Here is a 22,719-nt window from a genome sequence, read left to right as displayed (position 1 = left end):
CACAAGATTGTCAAAAGACTTAATAACTTTTATATATAATATAAGATAAAAAATAAAAATAAACGAATGTTAGTAGAAAATAAATGAATATGAAATATTACTAAATAGTCTCAAACTTTTATCAAAAATAAGTTATTAAAAAAAAGAAGAAAAAAAGAGTTGTTAGTGAAATAATCGTTTACATATTTTAAAATTTTAAAAATAATAAAAAAATAATAATAGTTAGTAGAAGAAACATTAGTTTTTAAATAATAATTAAATAAATAATAAATATATAAATATGAAAAAAATTGCAAAATAATTTCACATTTTTGGCTCCAATTCATAACAATTATATATAAGATTAAGGTAGTGATTCAATAAAATATTCATTAAATTTTAATTACCTGAAAATAACTATTCAATTTATTGTATCATTTATTTGGTCCATTTAAAGCCATGGATGCAAGACATTATAACTTAACCTAAAAGTTAAGACAATAGACTGTGATTGAATGAAAATAAACTAGTAAATGAAATAAATATCATTCAGAATTACCGTGGCAACAAATTTCAAGGATAAAGCACACCAGGCCACACATGAGGCCAAACAACAACCCAGTTTATAACAGAAATACAAAAAACTACTGCTAAAACAACAAGAACCAGTCTAAAAACCATATGCCTGCTTCAGCATCTACAATATACTAAATCACCCTAAAACCGAAAACAAATGATGTTACACAGTTGAAATTATGGAGCTACCACCAAGAAAAAGACCAGCACAACGGAACACCGGCGGAGCTAAGATCCAACGCAGCCCTGAACCGAAGGGCACCATACTGCAATGATCACCAAGCAAACGCCTCAGACTAATACAAACGACAGATTTGAACCGAAAAACTTCACTTGCAATAAAAATAGAAAAGATAAATTTAGCATGATAAATGGAAATATATCTACTGTCATAAATGTAAGGTGGGGGATTGTAAAACTATATTTATTTCAATAACCGGTCATTGTCTAGGCAACTCAACCCGTAATTGCAATTTTTCATATCATACAAATTAATGTATCTATGCATAATTTCGCATTTCAACATATATATGAATATATACAGGTCATTATCTATGCATATATTCAGGTCATTATCTATGCATAAATTTTGTATCCAAATTTCAAGCAAATATCAAAATTCATCACCTTATGCATATATTCAAATCCTGAAATGTAGAGTAGGAACCATCTGAGGAATAATATAAGGATGATCATCACCCATCTGCAAAGAAAGCAGCAGATACACCATTTGATTACCACATCATGGAGTAACATTGAAAGATCAAAGATGAATGCAGAAAGAAAAAAATGCTTTAAAGAAGTTCAAATCAGAACATAGATCTTTAGTATAGCACCTGAAGAAACCATTCTAATCTTGTACTTTATGAAGCATAGTAGAGAAGTAAAATATTTTATGCTATCTGACCAAAAGGTTGCAGTCTTTCCCGTTCTAGTAGTAGCTCTTATGCCAGCTCATATCCATCCTGCATTGTTAGTTACATCGCAGTTCAACTTTCCTAATACCCGATTTTCTAGATACTCATACATCTGAAAGTTGCATAATGTTACTTTGACCCAACCGACCACGAATTCAATCTACTTCGGTTCTAAAATTGTTTGTACACTATGATTTGATTCACTAACCAAAAATAACAGTTCAGTTATTTTAACTTCAGTACAGTTTGGTTTGACGGTATAGTTCAGTTCATAGTTTTTTTTAACAGCCTTAATAACATGTGTTGCAAAAATTAAAAGTGGATGAAATATTTTGGATGAAAGTTCAAAATTACCTTGTAGAAGTTATAAGCTGAGTTGACTAAGAAATCAGAGTAAGTAGGAAAATCATATTCCACTTGTCTCATATGAGACAAATAGTATGTGTTAGAAATACCATTGCTTCCTAATACCACAAAAGAGGGACTATTGACTAAGATGAAATTTGTTCTATCTTCACCAACAAGTATTTTAAGTCTCACAATGTAATCTTTGAACAAGTCTAGTTGTCCAGACATAGATATAGCTACCTGCTTAAACAGAGTAAGGAAGAATAGTTCATAAATGAAAATACCAATTTTTTTTAGTAATATTTTTGGGGCTGATGAAAAAAAATGTTTGCCTCTAATTTTGATGTCATAGGATCATATCCTGCACCACCAGATGCAAAGTTCACACCTGTAAGCAATTCACTAGGCTGCAGATTTGGATCTAAATATGATGGTAAATACTCTTTTATTCCTAATTCTGAAACTGATAGTACAATTTAAAATTAAAAACAAAAAACAACTATATTAAAATTCACATCTTAGATTAAATTATTTAGTATTTCTTTTGTTTACTTTGGGTTTATCATAAGATATAAGCATTAGTAGCACTGCTTAAAATAGCTTCTTATGACATGTTAATAAACTATTTTCAGCTTATTTTCACAAACTATGGTCAAAGTCGTATTAAACTTTTATCTATAATTTAACCAAGACAAATTAATTAGATGCACTATTTAACTACAATTTAACAATAACAAATATTTTGTGAGATTCTATTTAATTAGGACATTCTATTTGGCTACGATTTATCACAAATTTTATAATTTGACCTTTTTTTTTATAGAAATAATTTATAATAAGACATAGACATGTGTTATAAGTGACCGAATCACTCAATACAATATTAAGATTTTAGTTATTGTCATTTCGATTCGTAATTAAAAGAAAATGAGAGTAATACAAAACTTATATTACCTATAAAATCAGACGGAAGCTAAATCTTCCATATGAAATTCCTCCTTTAAAATCTCTTCCATAAGGAAGGTAATTGCACCGAGACGGTGTTGACATATTGTTGTTATTTCCAGTATACATGTATGAATCTCCAAACACAAAAACCGCTGTAATCGAAACATTTGGCAGCAGTTTCAAAACAGCCTTTGTTTTGCAAAAAAATAACTAAAAATATTTTCAAACGGAGAAATGTAGTGGAAAATAGATAAGAATGTGTATGGAACTTCATAATGTATAGAAAAGGTACACTACTAATACAACTGTATATAGTTTTTTTTTAGAAAGCTTTCTCCTTCTACTTCAATATCAATATGACTGTAGATCAATAATAATAGTAGTAATGACAAAAATTGAAGGGTATTTATTTGTGCTGTGATGAGAGATTGTTATGCAATGAAGGTAAAGTGGAACTACATTCAGTTTGTCTGGTAGGAGACTCTCTGAAACTAAAAATCGGTAAAGTGGATGCAAAAAGAACTTACAGGATAGACTTAGAATTTGATTTCGCGGTTCCGGCGACGGAGCTATTTGCGATTCGATACGGCGTGGTGTTCATGGTGTTGAATCGGGGGAGATGGCCGCGTATTAGGCTGCCTGCGTCGGAATCGGAAGCGATTGCGGTGGCTGCAGGGTAGAGTCGGAGCTTCGTCGGAATGGATGGAGATCGCGTCGGACTCCCGGCCGGAAACGCTGGCCGGTGGCTGGGAGCAGTCCAATCATGGGTGTTTAGGTTATCTCTATTTGATTTTTCTGAAATGCAAAATTGATTCGATGGAAATAAGAATAGAGTAAACCAGAGGTTATCTCTGCAATTATATAAATTTTTTATTTAATTTGTTTAAAATAATCATGAAATATAAGTAAGACAAATGGCCATTTTTTATTCGTCCATCTCAATTGGGTACCAGTACCCATTTGAAACAACAGGGTACCTAAGAATTTGCCTTTTAAATATTATTATTAGTAATTAGTATATATAATTTTTTTTTGACAAATAATTGTCATTATAATTTAAAATTATTTTTGACAAATAAATTATCTTTTATTTATTTCATTTAAATCCACATATTGATAGTTACAAAATTATTATTTTGAATAATATAAATAAAATCACGGACATTTAAACTCTTTGATTGTTTTCAATCAAATCAAATTAATTAATTAATCAATTTTATTAATGAACATACTCATATATAACCAATGTGACTAAACTTGGTAGCGGGTGAAGAAAACTCATCTTTGCACCTAAAAAAAATTATTTTACGTACCTAATAATTATTTCAGTATTGTTACTATACATAAAAAACTATTCTGAGTTAACATTTTTAAATATCAATGCGTCGTCTCAAATTATCTTACAGATTTTTATTTTGCGTTTTCGTAGAACAATTATGAACATCTTTCACATTAGGTTAGTTTTCTTAAATTTTTGACTAAAAATTGTAAATAATTATTTTTTTCCATTTTACTAATTATCTTAATATTAAAATAAAAAATAAAAGAAACTAACTCCCTCACATAAAGTAAGTTTGCATGTTAGTTCAAGACGGGTACAGACAGTAAATTTTTTTTTTAAATGAGTACTGATGCGTAACAAACACGTCGAAAATAATTATACAAATTCCAAAAAAGATGAGTTTGCATGATGGCATAAGATTAGGATATAATAAACACGTAAAAAAAACTACTAAACATTTTAAAAAAACAAAAACCTATTTAAAACACACAAATAGATTTTAATATTGATTAGGGTTTAGCTTTCTATTTCAGTTTCAGTTTCAGTTTCAACACTGCGCGAGTTCTCATGAATGATGAATCCCTCTACAGCCAAGTTATGGAAATCCAACGGCAATCTAATATTCTTACCTGAAGAACTCATCGTACAGGTCCTATCATACCTTCCGGTTAAGTCTTTGACACAACTTAGATGCGTGAACAAAGCATGGAACACCATCATCTCCGATCCCAAATTCATCAAACTGCACCTTCAACGTTCCACAAAAGACAGGAGGAATCTTACACAAATCCTGTGCTTCTTTAAGGATTCTTGTATGCAACCATATCCCCTCAATGCTTTACTAAACACCCCTTCAATGGACGTTCCTACGATAGATTACACCGAAATATTCTTCTCACACGGTTCCAATCCCCTCGTTTCCAATCTCCTCTACCAATTCATTGGTTCCTGCAATGGATTGCTATGTTTCCAAGTTTTTTCACCTACTGATTTTCAAAACACCTTGTTTCAGTTATGGAACCCAGCCACCAAAGCATTTTCTATCTACTTTGGGCCACATTCAAATTCTCATACACATATATATGACTATCTCAGGTTTTCTAAGTTTTCATTTGGTTATGATAATTCAACGAATACTTATAAGATTTTGTATATGAGTCCGAACAAATTCGAAATATTTAGTTACGGGGGTAATGTTTGGAAACTTATTCAACTTTTTCATGTGGTTCCTTTAGACCATTGGAATATTGCTCCCAAAAAACGCCGGTTTTACAATCAAGATATGTATTTGAATGACACTATTAACTTCTTGGCCCGAGATATTGCTCAACATATTGTCATTATCTCGTTGAATCTAGGAACAGAGACATATCACGAGTTGCTTCCTCCTAGAGATTTTGTCGAAGTTCGACTTCATTTGCCAACTATTTCTGTGTTGGAAGACTCACTTTGTTTTTGTCACCATACTCAAAAAACCGATTTTATTATATGGAAGATGAAGGAATTAGGAATTGAAAAGGCTTGGACTCAATTTCTTAAAATAAGCTACCATGATTTGGATATTCGTATTAAATATAGATATTTTTTGACCCCTTTGTGCGTTTATGAGAGTGGCATCGCACTAATTCTATCAAATCGTCGTCGTGGATTGGAAGTGATTATATATAACTTGAGTGATAATAGAATAGAAAAAACTAGATTGAGCAATTTAAAGTGGATTTTTCCCTATAATTATGTTGAAAGCTTGGTTTCTCCTTATTAAAGTAAGTTCCTTTTCAATTATTTATGTATTAAAATTCATGTTAATGTCTATTATTGTTAACTTTGGTTAGTTTATGTTATTTTAAAATCCTTGCCATTTCATAATTATACACTGTGTGATGATTTTTTTTATGATGGCTTATGTCTAATTTTTCATTTTTAATCACAACCACCTCAATTACACCAACACACACTAACCTGAATTTCCTGTTCTTCTTGAGATATATCGGAGCATCTTTACTGCAAAGTAATTGCAACACTGCCAGACAATCTCTTGTGTGCCCCCTCTTTGCATGTGGTTATTATTTGGAGGATACTTGTCCCACACCATTGGAAATATCCCATAGTATGAACTCTCAATAATCAATTGTTTCTAGCAAAAAAATTTACCACATCATGTTTAACACAAGGTTAAATAACATAAGAAAAATGATTTAAAAAAAGGTTAATATTAAAATGTACCTTATTTTTATTGTCATGATATTGATTTCTCACATATTTATGGTAAATGATGAGCGTGAAGATTTAAAGTAGAGAGATGGTTAATATTTTGTTCTCTCTCTAAATAACCACTCTCACCCCTTGAGAAAACAATGGTTGAATCAACAAAACAACTACTTTCCACTTGATCAGAGATTACTTATGCAGAGCAGAGGTTTTGTTTCACACAAGTACATTTGCAATATATCCCATGATTAACAGGCAGTAGAGATTGCATTTGACAAATGCTGCTTATTTGAACAGTGAGGCCATTCTACAAATGTGTGACCCGAAATGCTTTCACGACAGAGGACTTACTACAGTAAAATGACGAGGAAACAGACAGTGTTGTTCATAAAACCATGTTACATTAATTGGATTAGCAATCTCACCAATAATGAATGTTTTACTTTTCAATAAAAAGGAAATCAGAGCATTAAACTCCGCCCAATTATTGCCATGAAAACAAAGTTATTATCATGGAGAAAAGCAACCATGATAAATTTCCATCTAAAATAAAACGGATAATCAACAAAAGAATGTTTTAAACCATGGACATTTAAGAACACAGTGGTTGATTAGTAGATGGATTTATATACGAAGGGTCAATTAGAAATTGATAAATAAAGAGAATTCTTCGAAAAAAAACCTGAGATCCAGAAAACATTCATTAGAACCCCTTAGGTCTTCATCATCCCAGAATATTTCCTAGAAGTAGAAGATACGGCCTCCTCGCCACTAGTAACTTGTTTTTTTGCACTATAAGTCTTCTGTTCCTTTGCTTTGGAGCAATCAGATGGGGCTGATTACACATTGTCATGCACTAAATCAGCTCAAACGCTAAGGGTAATTGCTAATGGTTTTATATCTTGAACATGTTCCCACAATCAAGAGTACTTCGGGTTAAAGCATTGACAATGCACAGAATGCATAGATTCTAACCAGAAGAGAAAACATGCTTGAATAATTCTGAATGGATGACTTGCAGTACTCAATGAGCCTATACAAATATATAAGCAAATAAATTCTTTCAAAAGAGGAAAAATAAAATAAAATAAAGAACGTGCCATCTGAAATAACATCATACTGACATTTCCTGCCAAAATGCCTCATTAAGATGTCATAATTTCAAAATCCACTATCGACAAACGATAAACAACTGGATGAAGACCAACACAAACACGAACCTAACTATAGAGTATTAAAAATCTTCTAAAACAAAAGATAAATCAAGGGTCAATTATAAAAAATCCAGCAAAACAAAAAAAATTAAGGAAGAAGAATCTCAGTTCAAAATTTTTACCGAACATTTGGTCGTCAACCATAACCTGCAACAACAATAAATAACAACACAAGAAAAATGTTGTAGCGAGAATTGAACTGAAAGAAAAACAAAAAGAAGAAAGAATTGGCCGATGCATTTTATCGGTGAGCCTCAAAGGGAAGTGGGGCTCAAATACACCTAAAAAATGAAAAAGAAACTAATACATAAAGGAAGGTGAGGCTCAGCGGTAGTTGATTGAACAAAAAATGGAACGACAAGAGTGAAGCCGCGGTTTTGAGGTATGGTATGACGGAGGATGGCCATGGTAGATCTCCGACGCTGGATGGTGAAGCGTGGTGGGGTGGAACTTGGACAATTGCCTTACCTCTCCAGGCGCTAGCTCCGCCAATATATATTTTTATTTTTTATTTATATTAAAAGTTTCATTTCCTATTTGATATTTGTTATTTCTCTGAAATTATGATTGACATGAATTTTGGTAAAACTAACTTGGCAGCAACAGTTGAAAAAGATGTTTCAACTTGCAGACTTAACATGTCGAATGCAATATCCTAACCAGAAGTATAGGACATCTGGTCTGTTAGAGTTTACAGTTTGGATGCAGTTGTTTATTTATAGATTATTGAATATTCTATAAATATTAATAGATCCTATGTGGCGTTTAAGACTGATGAATCAAAGACTTTGTTGGTTTATTTTGTTTTCTAAATGTTGAGACATTTTAGGAAACTCTAGATTGAAGACTTATTTTCTTGCAAATTCTTCAGCAGTCTCCTTGCTGCGTTTTTGAAGACCAATCCAATTCAGATTTATGCTTTAAATAGATTGTTGCAAACCTAGTTTTTACGTGTGTTTTTGTTAGGGTTTGTGAGTGTTAATTGTGAGCCTCTCTAATATCATATTGATATAAGAGTAAGACTTTCTCTTTAAGTTGTAAGAGTTGTCAATCATTCTTAAGCTTTTAAGCATTGAGTGATTCTGTGTTCTTGAAGTATAACTTCTGAATCTTTCTAAATAAGAGAGTTTTCATCAGTGTAGTGATTGAAAGGGATTTGAGAAGGATTAAATGAGTAGATTGTAAACTGGTGATAGTTTGTCGTGGGTCTACAAATTGATACTATTTAGTTAATTTTGTTCCTGACTTGGTAGCTCCCATAGTAGGTGTTGTTGTACACAGAACTGGGTTAACAATTCTTTGTGTTCTTTAATTTTTCATCATTGTTTATCTGTCTTTACCTTGCCATTGTGTTTTATTCAGAGATCAGTGTCTCGCATCTCTTAGGACATTTGAGATTTCAAAACCAGAATTTCAATATTTATATTTTTTTATTAAAGTAGGTTGATAGAGAGTTCCTTTAACTTAAGTTTATTCAGGTCAAAAGTAGTTATACGTCAAGATAACCTTCTTCTTTGAAATTTTTTGGTAATGCTCTTAGATTTTGATCTAAATAAGATATCAGAGCACATGGAGTCATTTTCTTTTTCTTTGTGTAAAGAAAAAAGATGGTAGACTAATAAAAAAGCCCAATAAAAAATGCATTATGAGCATTAACATAATTTTTTTACATTTTTAGGATAAAACTATGCATTGTCTGCAGGTCCACCCAGTCCCACCCTCACGTTTTGCAGGAGAATCCTAGGTTTTAGGCACACACCTTCAAATATGTTTGTCCCGCCCCTCTCCAATTATTTGCGGACTTTTGCGAGACGCGTCTAAACGGAACGAGCATGCCTATTTGTCACATCTAATTAAATATAGTCAAACTATAATAGTAGGAGCTTTAATAGCTCTTAAAAGCTTTAAAAATGTTATTAAGACTTTTTTTTGGTGTACTGAAGAGTTATGTGCATGGACCTGCTCCAAGTTGCATGATTATTTCCATTGAGATTTTGAGAGACAATTTTAGAGTTCGGACCATCACTTTGATGAACGTAGAACATGAAATCGGTTTGTGGGTAGACATTTTGAATTTGAGCAGCTCTTGGCGCCATTGTTGACAAAAAAAATTATGAGGTCAATATGAATAAATTTAAAAGTAAAAAGAACAAGTGCAGAAAAAATTGATTGTAATTGATGATGATGATGATGCGGATATGGATCAAAATGAGTTGAAAAAATGAAGAAGATTCTAGAACAATCAAATTAGTAAAACTGTGAGTTTAAAAATTGAAAGAAAAAAAAAAACTCTCTATGAGATTGCTCATGATACCATGATACAAGAAAATCTAAGTTCTTCATTATTTAGAGCCAACGTACATTATAATTTAGGTAAATTCTTTGGTACCCATGAATTCAAGTTAGGTACTGGTACCTTTAGTGTAAACTATTATTAAATATTAATTTATTTTAAAATAAATAAAAATAAATAAATGACATGGCATAAAATTATAACATTTGATTGGTTGAGGGTACCGGTACCCATCTAAACTCAAGGGTACTGGAGTGTTCACCTATAATTTATATAGAAAGGTATAATATCTATGTTATTTAAATTGCATTATAAAGCATATTCTCTAACTAAGCATAACTAATTACTATTACCTAATTACTTGATTAACAAATCTCCCTTTAAAGGAATTCCATAAATATCTCCATTTAATATAGTTTGTAGATATATTACAGAAAGTCCAAAATTAAAGTTATTCACAACCAAAAGAGCCTCTGTTATATATAGATTATTTATCAGAGAACTTAAAAATAAGCTCTACTAGAGTTAGCTTGGAATATGTCCGTCGTGTCTCCGGTGCCACCGCCGGAACCACCAAAAAGTGGGGGGCCAATCCTATAAAATGAGGAATTGTTGGCTAGCCAAAGCAATCAGAATAACATGATTAATTCGTACAAAAACATTGTCACGAGAGAGAATAATGAAGTGATACAATATGCCGACCCAATCCATGTTAAGGCCTAAGGCGGATTTAGAAAATGAGGCTTTAAATAATATTTTTATAAAATTATTACTACTATTTTACTTAAATATTTTTTATTAAGTAAAACATATTTATAAAATTAATATAAAATCAATTTATTTAATGTTTTTGAAATGGATTTAATGGAAATACACCGACAGTGTAAAGCAGATTTACACTCAGTGAAATCTAAACCGTTAATTTTTATAAACGTTTGACTTTTTCCTTAAATCAAATATAAAGTATTATTTTTAAAGGTTGTGATATACTGACCGTGTAAAAAAATATACACTGACTGTGCACTACCTTTAAACTCTTTTGAAATATCCTAAAATTTTAATTTTTAAACAGTTTTTTAAGTTTTAGATTAATTAATTTAACTATTCTAACTGACATTATTTTAAATTAAAAAAATATCAAAAAAATTTACGTGATCACATGTTTTTTAATGATTAATTAAAGAAACTTCATTACTAATAATAATAATCTTAAATTGTTGGTCTATGTATTCGTAATACACAAAGCTTTTGGTGCACAAAGCTAAATAATTGTTGCACATTGATAATTGTGCTATATAGGAAAAGAAGTACTACTATACTAGTATTGATTCACGTGAGATAATGCATTTCATTTACTGCATGCACAATTGAAAATGAATTAAAAAAATCTCAGTAAAATAACACATACATATTGGCAAAAAAAATAAGAGGCCCTAGGCAATGGCCTGGTTTGCCTACCCCTAGGGCGGGGCCTGTACAATATAAGGAAGATGAAGACATTGATCTAATGCATGAAGAAACATGGGATGCTGAGTTGGAGGGAATGCTGGATGGAATTAAAGTCAAATATTGTCAGATTGCAGGATATGGTTTCCCTTAATTAATCTTGTCCAAATTTGAGAAAAAATAATCCACAGACCATGGAGGCGTGAGATCATCGTGAAGCTGTTGGGGAGAAGAATGGGATATAAAGCTTTGGAAAAAAGATTAAAGAAAACGCGAGTGAGAAAAGGCATTATCAACATAGTAGATCTTAGCCATGATTATTATTTGGTAGCCTTTACTCATGAAGAGGACAAAAATGCGACAATAACTTATGGGCCATGGTTCATATACGATCACTATCTTCCGAAAAAGGAGTGAACTCCGGACTTCCACCCGGAGAGTGAATCCATTGTGAATGTTGTTGTCTGGATCCAAATATCAGGAATACTGATTGAATACTATGATCCCAAAGTTCTACATGTGATTGCTGACTTGGTTGGGCGAACGATCAAGGTGATAAAAATACACTTCAACGGGAGAAGGGCAAGTATGCGAGAATTTGTGTTGAGGTGAATATCTCGAAGCCTTTAATTCCCATGTTTTCCATCAAATATTATAGTTAAAAGATATAGTATGAAGGGTTACACATATTGTGTCTTAGCTGTGGGAAGTTTGATCATTACAAAGATGGATATCATCCAAAAATCAATACAAATGATGCTATAAAACAAAGAACTTTATGTATTATTAGGGGGGATGGAAGTAGTGAGAAAAGGGACAGAAATGATAAAGATGTTATCCTCATCAATGAGGATGGCCCGTGGCAAGTCGTGGAACAACAACGGCGGGGAAATAAACAACCGGAGGTGAAGAAAAAGCCACCTGAGGTTAGTGCATGGGGAGGAATACCAGGATCCCTTTTTGCGTCGTTAGGATGTGATGTGGGTGAATCTAGTGGAACGAAAAGGAAGGTAGTAATGGGATGGGAAAAATATGGATGGTAGTAATGGGAAGAATACTCGTATGGAAACAAATGATGGGAATATGATAGGGAAAAATAAATTGGCAGACAAAAGAAATCAAGAGCATTTAATTGGGAGGAACAAACTAGGAGACAAGAGCAATGATGAGAACATGATTGGAACAAAGAGTGTGACTAGAAAGCGTAATAATGAGGAGCTGATTTTGTTGCTTATTGGTCTGGAAGTAAATGATGAGGGTGTGAATATCATTAAAGATGAGGTAAGTGGAAATAAATATGGAAAGCATGTAGTGGCTACTAAAAAACATGGATAAATAGCAATGGTGGAGACAAAGGGAGACAGTTAGACAAGCGAGGAAGGAGTACGAATTTGACTAAATTGGAAACACGTGGAAGTATAGATGTAGCACGAACAACTACAAAATCTATGAGGCGCACTATGGTAGGGATGTACGAGTTAAACAAAAACCTGGATTTTTTTGATGATGGACACGTGATCATGCATCAAACAAAAACAAAATTCATTTTTGTGCCTGACTATCATTTTAATACTAGCCAAATGGAGGATGTTACGAGAAATACAAAGGGAAGCACGAAGCATATAGAAGATACAACAACCAACAAAGATGACAATGATTTCAAAAAACTATGAGCTTCGCAATCCCTCGATGAAACTCATAACCATAATGAATTTTTTAGGGAAGATAGTGTGGAGATTTAGGAAACACTTTTGAGTGGTACAAGAAACATGGAAAATGAGAAAACTCAAGGGGAAAATGATGTGATGGAGGTGGATGTAATGATGGAGACACCTAAAGGGTGTTGAATTGTGTAGGGATTCTATGTTTCCTTAAAATGTGTGGTTATTATTGATTGGAAGTCTAAATATTATTTTTTGGATTTGTAGAGGTGTTGTGGGAAAAGAGTTTTTCAAGTTTAGTAAGTATTACAATGATATTTACAAGCCTGAAATTTTTGTGTTTATGGAAACAAGAAGTGATCCAATGAAGCTGCAAAATCCTTTAAAGAAGTTGGTATTTTCAGCATTTTTTCTCGACGGCTAATACATGTTTTTTCGGGGGGAATACTTGTGTCATGCAAAGAGAAAAATATTAGGGTTTGTAATGACATTAAAAATGAACAGTTTGTACATATGCATATTAATAAAAAACAAGGGCAGGAGTGGAATTTTAATGCACTATACGCAAGCTTCAATGATACTAATAGAAGATGCCTCTGGGAGAATATGAAAGTGATAACTGCTTCTGATATCAAACCTTGGTTGGTGGCTGGGGATTTCAATGATATTGCTTTCGATAATGAAAAGAAGGGAGGTGGTGTCGTTTCTACTCGAAAATGTAACATCTTCAGAGATAACATGGAAGCTTGTAATTTATCTAATATGGTAGGGGCCCCAATTCACTTGGAGAGGACCAATATATCATGGATGGAAAAGGATCTATAAGAGGTTGGATAGAGCTATTAGCAATGAAGAGTGGAAACTGATGTTCAGTGAAGCCTAGGTTAGGGTTCTAACTAGAGTTAATTTTCCGGACCTTCATCCAATTATGATTTTTGTAACTCCTAGAAACCATGAGAGGGTGCCTAAACCTTTTCGATTTGAAAATGCATGTATGGTTGATAATAGTTATATGGATCAACTTCGAGGGTTTTGGAGTGACAAGGAGGGCTTAACTCAAAATCTTAAAAGAATTAAAAGTGATGTTAAGAAGTGGAAGGATTGTTCTGTTAATCATGTGCAAATAGTGAAAATAGGATTAGTGGCGAGGTTACAAGGAATTCAAAATTGTATTCAAGGTAGGTATCATAATAATGGTCTCATTAGGTTGGAAAAGAAGTTACAGTGTGAACTCCTTAAAGTCTTGAGGCGAGAGGAACTCGTGTGGTTCCAAAGATCTCATGCCAATTAGTTGGTTGATGGTGACCGTAATATAAAGTATTACAATCCGAAGACTCTTAACAGGATGAGGAAGAATAAAAAATTTATGTTGAAAGATGATAGTGGAAGGTGGATTGAAGATGGTGTGCACATTAAAAGATTAGTGAATGAATTCTATGAAAAGCTTTTCATTGTAGGTGGGAATTGGAATAGTTGGAAGCAAACTACTATATCTTTTTCACGAATCATGGAGGAGGATCTTCTTAAACTGGAAGCTAAGGTTAGTAATGAAGAAATTAGTAAGGCTAATTTTGACATGAAGTCCTGGAAAACTCCTAGACCTGACGGATTCCCAGCAGGGTTTTATCATAATTCTTGGGGAGTGGTTGGCAAGGGTGTTTGTGAGTTTTTTCAAAGAATATGGAATAAACCTTATGAAGATGATAATCTTAATTTGGTCTCACAATTCAGATCGACCTCTTTATGTAATACGATCTACCAGGTAGTTAGCAAGATTGTGGTGGGAAGACTTAAGCAGCATAAGGACACACTGATTTCTCCATACCAAATTGGGTTTCTTCCTGGTAGGCTTATTCATGAAAACATTATTATTGCTAAGTAGGACATGCACACGATGGAAAGAATGAAGTGAAATACAGGTACATTTCATATTAAGGTATATTTATCTAAGGCATATGACGAGCTGATTTGGGAATTCATTTGGCAAACTTTGGAAGAGATGTAGATTCCAGAAAGCATGATGAATGTGATAATGCACTTCATTACCAGCGTTGAAACATATGTAAATTGGCATGGTAATATAAATGCTTTTTTTACCACAGCGAGGTATTCGACAAGGTGATCCAATATCACCATACTTGTTCGTGCTATGCATGGATAAATTTTCTGACTTAATTGAAGAAGAAGTTGGTAAGACAAGGTGGAAAGGCGTCAAGCTAGGAAAACAAGGAATGATGATAACACATCTCATGTTTGCGGACGACTTGCTCATATTTGGATAAGTTACAAAGAAGCAGATGCATTGCATTATGGATACGTTAGAAATTTTCTGTAGGATGTCTGGGAAAGAAGTGAGTAATGAAAAAACTAGTATTTTATTCTCTAAGAACGTGAATAGATCTATGCAAAGGAAGCACCAACAAGTCTCAAATTTTAGATGCACGACCGATTTTGGTACATATCTCGGAATTATTTTAAGTGCGAAGAAGCTAAAGCGGAATGATTTCAAGTATATCGTGGAGCATGTGGCGGAAAAGCTAAATTGCTGGAAGAAGAATAGTTTGGCTCTTGCGAGAAGAATTATGTTAACAAATAGTGTAATTGAAACGAGACCACTGAATACAATGATGACAAGTAAAATTCTAAAGTCTTGCATTGAGGCCATTCATGGTATGCAAAGGATATTTGTGTGGGGAGATACATATGAGAAGCATAAGTTACATGTTGTTACTTGGGACAAAGTCACGATGCCGAAGCAGTTAAGGGGTGTTGGGCTGCAGGATCTCAATGTGCTAAATCAGGTGTGTTTGATGAAACTTGGGTCGAATTTGTATAATGATTCAAAGGATTTATGGTATGATGTTTTGAGAAAGAAATATAAGGTGGCAAGGAAGGAGGATTATAAGAAGATCAGACCTTCAAATTGAAGTCTTTGGAAAGATGTTGCCAATACTATGCCTACCATGATTGACACTGGTATGTGGATTATAGGAGATGTTAAAACAATAAAGGCATGGGAGAATAATTGGCTAGGGAATGAGTTTTGTTTGAACAATCACAATATGCATATTCTAGATACCCTTTGTGGAGCAAAAGTGTGTGACTTAGTAAATTATCTTAAAGAGTGAAATATTAGTATACTTGAAAACTAGTTACCAGACCAATGGTTAAATAAGATAAAATCGTGTGTGCCCGGATTTTGGGGCAAGGCAATGACATTTTTTATTTTGCAGGTACAAGTAAATAAACATTCTCGATCAGGGCAATGTTCAATGAGATGGAAGGTTATAATTTGGAAGGTGCGGATGGAGATTGGAAGAAGATTTGGAAGGCTTTAGTCCCAGAAAGATGCAAGAGCTTCATGTGGCTTCTTAAACATGATCTGATTCTTACGAATTACAAGAAGAGCAAGAAAGGCCTTGGAAGTGCGCCATAAAAAATATGCGGATTCGTGTGTGAAAAAAGTATTCATACGCTGAGAGATTGTCATAATTGCATGCAGATTTTGTCGAGTCTAGTTCCTAGTGATATACTCGTAGATTTCTTCAATGTTGACATTATGAAGTGGATACAAATGAATCTCAGCTATAGTGGTAGGGTGAATAAAGATTGGTGCAATACATGATTATAGCTTGTCATGCGTTATGGACATGGCTAAATATGAAGAACATAATGCAAGCTATATAAAACCGATTGAGCGAGTAAACCATATTTTGAGAAGAATTAAAGATTATAAGTATGTTATGCAATTGTACAAGACAGTTAAATAGAAGGGGTGTGGAAATATGTATTTGGGTATGAAACCTCCCACGAAGCCCATGATCACGCTTCATACAGATGGAGCTGAGAAAGCGAATAATTTTGTTGGTTGTGGAGGAATTCTAAGAGATCATAATGGTGATTGGAATGGGGTTTCTCCAAGTTTGTTGGAAATAGCAGTGCTATATTGGCGGAATTTTGGGGATTTTTAAAAGGGTTGAAACTTAAAATATTATTAGGGCATAATAAGGTGGAGGTTAATATTGATTCAATGTTGGTAGTAGAAGCTATTAAGAATCGCAAGGTTGGTCATGTGGATTGTGTTTCAATTCTTCGAAGAATTATGGAGGCTATCTCTTTGATGGATGTAGTAGTCTTCTCTCATGTGTATGGGAATGGAAATGCTTATGCGAATGCGTTAGAAAACCGTGGGTGCATTGAGAAAAGCTTCATCATACATGAGGAAGCGCCGATTTTCTTGAAAACATTTTTGGACTATGATGTTATGGGGATTATATCTCCCAATGTTGATCTTTTGTAGTTGTGTTTTTCATTGGGCTTAGGCCCTTTCCATTATCAACAAAAAAAAGAGAGAGCCTTTATTATTCACAACAAAAATTTTAGCTTACACCTAGTTAACCAAGTTTGAGGGAAGTCTTTAAAGGCCATCCAGGGCTTAGACACCAAAACTAGGTTAGGTTTATGTTGTAAAATCAATCTTTTGAGAGTCATTTTAGAGGGAGAGTTGGCTAGACCTCTCACGTTTCATAAGAGGTATATCATGTGGAATATATATATTGAAGAAACAAATTATATATAATAAGTAAATATTATTATTGTTTTCAATAGTAAATAGAATATGTTAAATCAATAAATATATTACTATTATACAACAAAAGCAAACAGGCACAAGCCACACAAAAATTTAATTAATTTTTTTACCAAAATTAACAACAATAAATCAAAAGTTTCATGGAAATAAATTTATTTTTCCTTTGACAAGAGTAAATAGAAATAATTAAATATAAGAGAAATTGTAATTTTAATAAAAAAGAAGACAATTCTTCTTTTCAAAGTCATATATTTTATTTTTTATTTATTATGATTTAAACCATTCGAAGCCTTTGCTGATTAATAATCATCTTTAATTCTATTTTCACAAAGTCGAAGAAAACACCAAAAGTAATAAATGTCATCAAAATAATTTTATATTTCATTTACAATGTTTTTTGTGCCCCCTAGAGCACATCCAGAACTGAAACTTTGATTACAAGTTTCACAAGTATAAGTCTTGGGTTTGCTCATCCTAATGAATTTATGTGCCCCCTAGAACACATTTAAATTAACACCTGGTGAAACTAATTCTAGGGGTACAAATTTAGTTTTTGGACTTTTGGGAGGATTGTAGGTTTTTTGGGAGAATCTTTGTCTTCTTCAATAAGTATCCCATTCTCCTTGTCTTCATTCGGGTTACTGTTACCAGTATCCATTCCTGCCACGAAAAAAAGAATATAGAATACATTAAAAGAATTAAATCTACCCTAAGAAAATAATACATAATAAATTAACCAAACTTTCATATCAAGCACCATGGGCCTTGTAGCCCAATATAATTAATAGAGTATCAGAATTAATAAAAAATAAAAAAAAATGTTAAAAGGAAAAGCTGAATGATGCGTTTAATCCAGGTTTGTGAGTTGTCACGCTTGGATTATTAAATTTCCATTTCCCTCTCATATATACTCTCATCTATTTCTCTATAGTTAAAATCATCACCGCCGCGCCAGCACGCCTCACGAAGGCGGTTGTGGCAGTTTAATGACCTGAAATGCAAATTGAGCACACCAATCCCTTCATTTCCCTCTTCTCTCTATATTTCTACCCTTATTTTTCTCAAATAATCTACCAATCATCCTAAATCTAGGCAAATACGAAACCCTAACCAAGCTAAAAAATAAAATTAAACAATAATGGTGATGGTTCCTGCTATTAAGATTCAATAACAAAAAATTAGGAAAAAGATACGCTGAAACTACCTTCTGGCGACTACAAAGAGGTGTTGATTTATAAGGTTGAAGCACTTCAGGTAAGCTTCTTATGACTCCTCTTCTTGCTTCTACTTATCCTTATTCTTCTTCTATTATCTTTTTTATTTTTCCAACTTCTTCTTTGATTTTCTTGTGTATGCTTCCGAGGGTTCTCTGTTTGTTGCTACCTTGTCGTGAGTTGAACTTTGTGACTGTGAGGATGAATGTGAATCATAGAGTGGTGGCATGAGGGTGGTGAGTGAACTTGCAGAGATAAATGAAAGTTGAGGAAGATGAAGATACTCAGTGATTCTTGAAGGTTATGAGAGTGAAGGTGATTTCAGAGAGAGAGAGAGAGAATTAAAGGTGATGAAAATGGGAAATGGGAGCCTACGCTTTGAATGAGGGTGAGATTAGTTTATATAGTTGTAGGGAGATCTATATCGGAGATGGTTATATATCTCAGATATGGGATTTATCTATATGAGTTAGTTAGAGCTTGAATTCAATTAGTTATAGTTAGTTATGCTGACTTTTAAGGTAGTTTGAGCAGTTTATTGGGGTTTATATCAATTTTTTAACCAAATGTCTTTGTTCCCGTGAATTCTCATAATAATTTTTTGGGTTAAATATACGATGCCCCCTGCCATTATGACGAGATTTGGTTTTCCCCCCTATTAATTTTTTTATCTCCCCTTATAAAACACAAATTCCATTTTCGCTACCCCCTATCCCTTATCATGCAATATAAAAGTTAGTTTATGTTCTTTTAAAATCCTTGGAATTTCATAATTATACATTGTGTGATGATTCTTTTTATGATGGCTTAGGTTACCATTTAATGAATGTGTTTTTATTTATTTATTTCCCCTACGCTCTAAGGTCAAATATGAATTAATGGTGAGAGATGTAACAGCTTGATTTTTATTAGTTATTTTATTATTAATTATGTTATTATTTATTTGTTTTAGTGATTATCACGTGGCATGATAATTAATAAATTATGTTTTTGAAATATATGTGTGGCATGTATATGTTTTGGGTGGTAAGTGTAAAAATAACATTATTAATTAAATTAGGACTTGATGATGGGTTAGTGTGAGAATGAAGTAATCCCATGAATGAAATAGTAGTTAGTAAGATTTTCACAAAATAAAGAGAAATAGAAAGTTAGTGAGAGAAGTGAAGAAAAGAGGAGAAGAGGAGAGAAGAGAAGACAAAAGGGGAAAGAGAAACAAGGAGACAACCCTAGAAGAGAATAATCTAAGGTAAGGGTGAGTTTTCCTTGAATTATGGATTTTTTTAATGATATGTGATGGGTAGTAACATAAATTAGGTTTTGTTCTTCATCTCATAGATTTCACATGTTAGGGTTTGGTGAAATGACAAAATTGATGTTTGAAATCATATTTGTATGTTTTATATGATGCTATAGGTTAGATACATGTTAGAAAATACTAATTCCATGATTAATTTCTGTTTGGATGAGTTTTGGTTGGAGAATTTTGTGTGATGAAAAATGTTGTTCGCATTAGAGTTTTTCGGAACAGAAGCAATTGCGCTTAGCACGAAAGACCGGGCTTAGCGCGGTCTGGAAACTTTTGTTCTATTTTCTTTGAATGAATTAAATGGGGATATGTATGCTTATGATTTATCATGAATTATAGTGAATTTTCCATAATTTTCTGGAATCGTATGGATGGATTTTGAATTAATTCTTTGTGATAACATGATTCTTGAATTTCATATGTATGCATGTTGTGAATTGATATTGGTTGAGAATAGCATTGTTGGGTATTGGTTGCTAATTGGGGATGTGTTGATGTAGTGAGTATTGTGAAGATGTTTTCAATGTGTGATTCATAACATGAATATGTGTATGTATGTATGTATGTATGTATGTATGTATGTATGTATGTATGTATGTATGTATGTATGTATGTATGTATGTATGTATGTATGTATGTATGTATGTATGTATGTGTGGACCGTCCTTTCGGGCCATACCCCTCCGTGGGTGGGATACGTGAACTGACTCTTTTTTGTCGATCGGACGCTTTCGCGTCACTTTTGAAAAAGTTTACAGAGTCGCCACCGACCTTTTATTTTATCCAATGAAGGAAAGGTTTATAAAAGAAACAGAAAAAAGACCTTTGAGAGATTCTGGGTAAGGGGGTAGGTTATACAAAGGGAAGGTGTTAGCACCCTTTGTATCCATGGTTATCCATGGGCTCTTTAGTTTGCTTAGCTCATTTGCTTTACTTTTCAATTGATTCGGAATGCTTTACCTGTGTTTTTGAAATACCTTTGCAAATAGAATTTGTAATGATCCTTGTGCGGATATATACAAATGCTTGTTTATCTTTCGAAAGATGTTTTGAAAAGATCGTTAATTTTGTAATGATCCGTGTTTGGATGTATACAAAATATTGTCTTTTGGAAAATTCGTTTTTAAAAAAACAACAGTGTATGAGAATTTTGTTTGTTTTGATTTTGAGCAAGCAAACTAGGAGGTCTACCCTGAGTTAGGAGGTCTTTATCCTTGTTCCCTTTAAAAATCTATCCATTCGTCGGATATAAACAAAAGGTTCGATTTTGTACTCGAAACAGTAGAAATGTAACTTTGATTTTGAAAAGAGTGAAAAGGGGTTACCCTAGGAGGTGCAAATGTGATTGTGATTGAATTCAGATATTTATCTTTGAAGTTAGTGATCTGACGGTTCAGTTTTATCTTTGACATACACGCAGTTTATATGGGTGCTGGAAATTAAAATGCGGAAATGTAAAGTGCAGAAAGTAAATCTACGCTATTACATCGATTGTGCGGGAAATGTAAACTAGCCTATTTACATGAATTTGACATCCTATACATTTATCTAGGAATTTTAAATTGCAAGAAATAAAAGGCATATTTTTGTATTTTTGTGATTTATTTTAAATATAATTAATGCATTATTAATTAATTTAAAATAAAGAAAAGATGGAAATATGATTAAACCTAGCAAATAAGTTTAAAAATATGTACAAAATGTTTGTTAATTGATTTTAGAACAAAACTAATTTTTTTTTTGAATTTTTTGAAATTTGTTTTTTGGATATTTTAAGTTAATCAAAACATAATTATGCAAATAATTACACAAATAATTAAAACTTAAAGAGAAAATTATCCTAAATATGTACAAAATTAGTTTATGATATATAAACAATATTTAACACAAAGAACAATTTTTTTTTTTTATGATTTTTTTGACTAATTAAAATAATTAATAAGCAAATATACAAATACATACTAATTAATTATGAAAAATATTGAAATTTTGAAGAAAAATAAAATATTTTTGTTTCATAAAATAATATATTATTTTAGAAGTTTAAAATATTTTTTGTGGAATTTTTGGAAGTTTTAACTATTTTTAATTAATTTATCAAAGAAACTAAAATAAAAATAGAAAATAAAATTAAAAATATAAGGATACTGATCTGGTGTGGCAATTAATGAAGGAGCATGGTGAGCTTGCATGTGTGAGGCGTTGGATTGGCTTTGAGATTGATCCAAGGGCACAGATTTGTAGGTGCATGGTATGATGGTGTACACTGAATCCAAGGGGATTCAAAGTCTTTGCAGGGGCCCACGCTGGATTGACCAGCGAATAAGATTTGAGGGAAGGGCCACCTTGGCGCGCTGAAAAGTCAGACGAACCACGCTTGGACGCGTGGTCGTCTTCAACCTCCAGAAGTGAGGTTTTCAGCTTCAAATAGCGGGGGTTTTTAACCTCCCCTATTTGGACGTTAAAATTCCAGTTTTTTAACAACCTATGAACCTGCAAAAAATACGAGTTAGCAATAGAAACAAGTGACCCAGATCCACTAATTAGAGTGTCCTGAATCCAAATATGTCATTTGTTTTAAGGTTTGAAGCTCCTAGCTATGGATACGAAGAAGATGAAGCTTAAACACTCATGGACTCGTTTTAATGGTGGAGCCTGATCCTCACGTTGGAACACTCATGCTAAGGCCCAGATCACACATATAGGTCCCCATAAGGATGTTAGGGTGGTTAG

At 32.9% G+C, this 22,719-nt stretch overlaps 1 protein-coding gene and 1 long non-coding RNA gene across 3 annotated transcripts; one reads left to right on the top strand and one right to left on the bottom strand.

The window, feature by feature from the left end:
• Positions 1-490: 490 nt before the first annotated feature.
• Positions 491-3,602, bottom strand: LOC131644682 (uncharacterized). Of its 2 annotated transcripts, none has more exons than XR_009296601.1 (3): positions 1,392-3,602; positions 1,183-1,258; positions 491-882 (listed from the first exon to the last, which is right to left on the bottom strand). It is a non-coding gene; the product is annotated as an uncharacterized LOC131644682 (long non-coding RNA). The 2 variants fall into 2 exon arrangements; XR_009296600.1 differs by having other exon boundaries at positions 491-821.
• Positions 3,603-4,624: 1,022 nt separating this feature from the next.
• On the top strand, positions 4,625-5,812 carry LOC131659878 (F-box/kelch-repeat protein At3g23880-like). Its single transcript, XM_058929000.1, has one exon. It carries the CDS (start codon positions 4,625-4,627, stop codon positions 5,810-5,812), a length of 1,188 nt encoding a protein of 395 aa, XP_058784983.1.
• Positions 5,813-22,719: the final 16,907 nt, after the last annotated feature.

This window comes from Vicia villosa, linkage group LG1 (assembly GCF_029867415.1).
Source record: "Vicia villosa cultivar HV-30 ecotype Madison, WI linkage group LG1, Vvil1.0, whole genome shotgun sequence".
Lineage (NCBI taxonomy): Eukaryota > Viridiplantae > Streptophyta > Magnoliopsida > Fabales > Fabaceae > Vicia > Vicia villosa.
This window is presented reverse-complemented; position numbering and strand designations above follow the sequence as displayed.